At 44.5% G+C, this 6,440-nt stretch overlaps 1 protein-coding gene across 1 annotated transcript; it reads left to right on the forward strand.

The window, feature by feature from the left end:
* The first annotated feature begins 594 nt into the window (after nt 1–594).
* On the forward strand, nt 595–5,734 carry LOC129109959 (uncharacterized). Its single transcript, XM_054622114.1, has 4 exons — nt 595–676; nt 2,170–4,305; nt 4,439–4,532; nt 4,706–5,734. The coding sequence occupies exons 2-4, from the start codon at nt 2,320–2,322 to the stop codon at nt 5,266–5,268; spliced, it is 2,643 nt and encodes an 880-aa protein (XP_054478089.1). The 5' UTR covers nt 595–676; nt 2,170–2,319; the 3' UTR covers nt 5,269–5,734.
* The last annotated feature ends 706 nt before the right edge of the window (nt 5,735–6,440 follow it).

A 6,440-nucleotide genomic window follows, 5' to 3' on the forward strand; every position in this document is an offset into this window, starting at 1 on the left:
GTGCGACCCAAATTATTTTATGAGCTTGAAAAAAAAAAAATAAATAAAAAAACACAAAAAAATGTTTTAATGCAAAAAATAATTACGTTTTTGTACAGCACCTCTTCATTCTGTACAATGATGAGCGCATTCTCTCGTTTTCAAATGAAAACAATGGCTTCACGCGGGATCTGCATGCAGACGACGCGATATCGGTACGGTAGCGCTTGTTATATGGTTGCGGGAGAAAGATGGACGTATGCATTGTCTCCATTGTTTGCCCATGCAACAACGTAACAAACAAAATTGTAAGATTGGGTACGAAATCTTTTGGAAATGTCCTTGAAGAAGTCAAGCAGTGCGCTTGTTCATTTGTGTCAGCAGCCGGCAAAGTGGACCGAGCTGACGGAGTGTCGACCTCGAATGTCGGTAGCATCGCATCTGTATTTAACTTCAAATATTTAGCACTGAAGTGCGCCCCAGAACAAATATCTGTGTCCTCCACGAGTACCACGATCCCGTCCGCCTTCGAGATGCTGTTTCGAGCACAGCAACGTAGTCATTTGCCCCCTCCGAAAGTTGTAGGCCTACAGACCAAAAAGACGAGCTGAATAATGACATTCTGAAGAATCTACGGACCAGGGCAGTGGGCTTTTCTCTTCCAGAGAGCACAACCCAAGGCTCACTTTTGCTGACGGTAAGTGAACTATAATATTTGAATAATTGTAGGCTGTTATTACATTTGAAGAAATGATCACTGTAGAATCTACAGTGATCGACTGGTAGACCCGGCGGTGCCGAACCAGTCGATCGCGGTCTACCAGTCGATCCGATCGCGGGCTGAGTTGGAGTCGATCGCGAGAAATGTTGTGATGGAGGAAGCCGGTGTCGTGCCAATGTAGTTACCCCTAGTGTATCATTATCAACATGCATTCAGTACACACTACGCTTCTGTTACGAGAGTAGCGTATGTGTGTGCGCGAGAATGGCATTGTGTGTGAGTGACTTAAGCGTGTGAGTGGACGAGCGAGGAGAGCAAGCGGTTGCGCGTGTCAGTTCAGTGAACGAACGAGTGCGGTTGTGTCTGTGCAAACGTGTACTGTTAAGTCAGTGGAACTACGAATAAAGTACCCAGCCTGTCAATAATCGGTGGCCGCTTCATTCCGACCTATAAGTAGCAGACTCACTGCCCAAGTAAAGGGTGTTACCCCCGAGAGAACATCGGACCTGGAGGGAACGTCTCCCCCTGTGCTCCTCGACTACGGTCTGGGAGCCGACAGCAGGAAAGATTTCACCCAAGGCTGAATTAAAATCTACATATATTTCTAATTGTTGGTCCTCAACGAGGTTGTAAAGTAGTAACTCCGGGCACAACTGTCAAAATAAATGTATTTTTACGATTTTTATTCATTCATTGCGCCGCGGCCGAACTGACGGGGATATTCTCTGATATGAGTCTTAAAGACATATTTGTACAATACAGCAGTCTCAATTCAGGGGACGCATCCTTCGAAGGACGCGGTCTATGAAGGTGTGGCCTTCGTAGACCGTACCGAAGTCCAAACGAACGTTTTAAAATAATACGGTCTGCCCTACGGAGCATTTCAAGTTTGCGTGACAAGCCGTTAAAGACCCTTTACCTTGCGTGATGACGCGCCGCTCCTGTCACCTAGCAACCCTGACAGCTGCGGTTCAAACCGGACGGAGGAGAAATATGAAGCCGTTTTATATAACCCATTCAGAGATGTCCACTTCTTACTTTATTCTTACTTTTATTTTATTGTATTTTATTTATAATTTTCTATTTTTTTTATAATCTTATCTTCTATGCTTGTAATTTCTATTTGTACGGAACACCTGGAACAAAACAATTCCCCCCGGGGATCAATTAAGTTTTCTGATTCGGTTCTATAATAATTATATAAAATATAACGTCAATTAGTTTAACGTTATATGGCTCGTGCTAATGAAATTGAACCTCGACAATAAAGTTACAAATTTAAAATATTCCCAGTTTTTTTTCACACTGTTTTTACATAGTTTTGTCATTGAATATGTAATTTGCTGCAACTGCCGCTTCCGCTCTCTCTGACGCCATTTCTGAATTTTTTTTATTAAAGAGCTATATTAAAATATTAAACATCTTTAATATTAAATATCTGACACCATTTTGTTTTTTTGTATTTTCAGACGCTAACAAATTGTCTTTGGTACATCACAAACCAGCACACAGTGATACGTGATGCATCTCTCCAAGAGAGAGATGTGATTCCTGTTCCATCATGCTGGAGCTTTGAAGGATACAATGAAGTGAAGAGAAAGAAAATAAAGGAGCAACCCATGTGTGCTACCTTTCTGGACAGTCACTCCCAAGCCCTGTTGTCTTTGTGTGACCGACCATACATGTCCTCAACTGCTGCTTGGAGAACACTGAAAGAGGACATTTTAAATCTTGCCACCTGCCTTCGCAACTATGTGGAGTACCTGAAGAGGAAGAGGGATACTACATTTGCAAACCATAACTCAAGTCAACCTGTCAGAGTTTTATCTGAGAACATTGCCGTGACACACCACAAAAACACCCCTGAGATGGCTGCAAGGTACCGGTTGCTGGACAACGTTATGTGTCAAACAGATACTCTAACTCCTGTGCTCCTGGATGACACTGTACACCTGGAGGAACCATTTGCAAGTTCATGGCACAGATTTGACTTCATCAACAGAATCCAGCTGTCTGTACCTGTCGATGTGCTGAAATACCAACCTGGGGGCAGCAAGACTGGCGTCACCTTGCTGTGGAAAGTGGAAAGGAACAGAACACAGGATGAGCAGCTGACCCAGACCACTGGAGTTGTCACTTCTCTGCAGCCATTTCTCCCACAGTACCACACCAGGTACATGAAGAAGGATTTCAAGAGGAAGGTAGCGAACGTGGCTAGGGTGATACCAAGCATCGTAGAGGCGATCTATCAGGAAATCTCCCATGATTCTTCAGCCCCATCAAATCCTCTCATGAACCAGCGCATCCAAGTGGCTCTCCAGGGAGAGCCTGGCATTATTGTCGACTTGCGCACCCTTAACAGTGGCCGTCCTGGTGACAACTTTGAGGAATTCTTCTCAAAGATGGAAGAAGCAGTCAATGAAGTCACTGCAGCAGATGAAAGGAGACATGGCACTGCCCACCTGTCACAGTGGTTGTCGCTAGAGGATCTCATTGAACAGGTTAAGTCCAAATGCCCTGAAGGAACCAAGGTGCCCAGCAAAGCCCTTGTGAGATTGCAATTTGCACCAAAGAATCCCTACACCCAGAGTGCCTTGAACTTCACTTCACGCTTTGAGCTCAAGTACAAGATCCAGCGAAGACAGCTCCGAGCATCTCACCCTGATGCACACTTCTGTGCTGCACTCTTCTTATTATTGCGTCTACACATGTATCAGCTCCGTTCGGAAATATTTGTCTTATTCATGGACGATAAGGCCAAGATCCCGGTTGGAGAACCAGGGGAGCCTGTGTCCACTGGTGTTCGAGGTCGACACTCAATTGTGCCTTCAGCCACCCAACTGGCAGCACTGGACCACGATATGACGAGCAAGGGATCAATCACATCCACAGTATACATGCAACCCAATGTCCCTTGTCAGCCAGAGGGTTCATGGTACAGTGGCAAGGTAAAGATCATTGTGCAGGACTCTGTATTCCAAAAGTCTACAGCATACAGAAATGCAGCAGCAACAGTTAGGCTCGCACAGGAAGACCCTTCTGAATGGAAACCAATCCATGTCAAGTACAGTGATGGTGGAACAGAACATCGCACCCTACTGGTCAAAGTTCAGCTCAGTCTGATAGCAATATTTAAGATGCTAAGACTGGACATGCTCATTGCCTGCAGAGCAGCTCCAGGCCAGAGCTGGCAGAATCCAGTTGAGAGAGTGATGGCTATACTCAACATCGGCCTGCAGAACTGTGCATTGGAGAGAGACAAGACAGCAGAGGACATGGAACACCTGCTGAAGAGGTGCAGTTCAATGGCAGAGATTCGCAAAGCGGGCGAGAAAAACCCACAGCTTGCTGAGGCTTGGAGCACTTCAGTTGCGCCAGTGCTGGACACAGTGGCAGGACGCTACAGTCGGCTGAAGTTGAAGGGAGAGCCAATGACGATCATAGATGCAGTCACAGATGCAGAGGAAGATTCGGTCATGCAGGTTATCACCACACTCTTCCCTTCCATCAATCCTGCAACAGTGACCAAGCAACAAGCAGACAAGGATCCAGCATTCACTGAGTGGGTGCAGAAACACTGCCGGCAACGTCAGTATCTGTTTCAGGTAATGATCTTATTTTCCCTATGTTTTTATGTATAACGCGTAATGATTATTTTATTATATTTCGACTATAAAGGATGTTGAGCTGCATTCCATGTATGAAGGACGCTAAATAAGTCTTTCTTTCTTTCCTCAGATACGCAAATGTGATGACCCTGAATGCTGTTCCGTACCATCCCTCCCGTCTGAAAGGATGATCTGGCTTCCTGACCCAATGCCTGATGCTTCTGGTAAGAATTTTACTTTATCATTCAATACATTGTAAAGTAAGAATATTTTTGTCGATTATCCACTTTTAACATGCTTTAGCCTAATATTACACCTGTTCACATATTTGTATGACGCCCACAGCTTATAGCAAAATACTTTAATACATGTCTGTGTTGTGCTTGTATTGAAATAGGTGACCATTACTTGACTCTGGCTGAGGTTATGGGCAAAGACACAGATGACGCCCATCGACCTTCTGCCCAACTGTCACACAAACACAAACAAGCTGCATGTGTTGACTTCTTTTTGTCGGACGCACTAGAGAAGCAGCAGAAAGAGTCTGGGCTGTTTACTGCCCAACATGCACGGGCAGTAGTCGGCTGCATGGAATGCTCTAAACCAAGAGTGATCTACTCAATGCGCCTCCTCTCTTCTCGCCACCAGGCCACACTGGCAGAGGCCTTGTCAGATGATGGCATGGATTACACATGTGGGAGTTACATCCTGGAGCCCCAACATCCACTTGCATCAACTGTGCAGGTCAGGCTGTCTCTCTCGTGTGGTGATCCCATAGAGCTGGCCTACTACCGGGCACCCTTTGGGAGGCAAGATCTCTGTGCACACTGTGGCGGGCCTCAGGGCAACACCTGCCCAGCCCTGTTATTGAAATTTAAAACGGTCTTGCCCTGCTGCCCCATTTGTATTGGGGCTGAAAAAAAGCACATTGTGGCCAGACCCTACGGCAAGCAGAAATGAGCAGTGGTCTGGTTTAAAGAGGCCCTGCAGTTGTATTGTTCCTTAATTTAACTAATAGCAGGCAGTAATGTTGGACAACAGAAAACTGAGTCACAGAACACCAGAGTTACACTTTAATTAAACAGCTTCGGAGTCATTCATGTTTCTATAATATTTTCCGGGTTGATTGGATGATGTCTCGCTACCTTGTTTAACGTTTGTTCAACGTTTTGTAGGTTTGTACATAAACACTGTATTGAGTATTGTAAGAGTTGATACTATTAAAGTTATTTAGGAAATATCGCTTGAGATGTCTTCAATGCCAATGGTCCAGAACTAGTGGGTTCTTAGTTTTTAGGAGTAGAAAATAGTACACACATAAAAAATCTGCACATTTTAATTGAAGCATTCGTATTGACTACATATTTTGTTCATATAAAAATGTGTGTGTGTTTGTAACATGCTGGGAGTATCCATTGCTGCTGTGAAAAAAAAAAAAACCAAAAAAAAAAAAAAAACCTACCTATCATTCGCTGCCGCTGGAAAAAATAAAATAAAAAAATAAAATAAATTCCCTACCTACCCATGACCTCAACTGACAACCAACAGGAACCAAACTTTTTTTTTTTAGGCCCTGTCAGCTTGTAGCGACCAGCTGTCGGAAACATTACCATCATCACCACCTGACAAGAGTTCCTTCATATTCGCAACAGTCAACGGCAACAATCATCCAATAATCCAATCACAGCCCTTAAACCGCGGAGTTTGATAACTCACTGAAATCTAGAAGCGTGTTGGTTTCTGAGCCGCGGTAGTGGAAAGAGTCAGTGAACAAGAGAAATGCCAGCTTTACCCTCTGCGAGATTGCGTGGTTATCCGCATCATAGTCGTCGACTGGAAAAGAAGCTAAGGCCAGCTGTCTCTGGAGGCTATTGGGGGAGGAAGACTCTATTGGATTTATATTTCTACGTCGCAGTTTCTCCAGGAGTTAAGACCAATGCCTCGGACATGACTTTTGACTCCCTAACTGGTCAACGGTACTGGGAGTACCGGACGGTTAGAGTTTATTTTGTATATACTCCTTTTGTTAACGGCAAATAGACGCTGTTTGTTATTTCCATATTTGTTCATTTGTGGGGATCTGCGGTAAAACCCGGAGCGGAGTTTTTGAGTTGTCTTTTTCTATGAAGATA

Source organism: Anoplopoma fimbria, chromosome 20 (genome assembly GCF_027596085.1).
Source record: "Anoplopoma fimbria isolate UVic2021 breed Golden Eagle Sablefish chromosome 20, Afim_UVic_2022, whole genome shotgun sequence".
In the NCBI taxonomy this organism is placed as follows: domain Eukaryota; kingdom Metazoa; phylum Chordata; class Actinopteri; order Perciformes; family Anoplopomatidae; genus Anoplopoma; species Anoplopoma fimbria.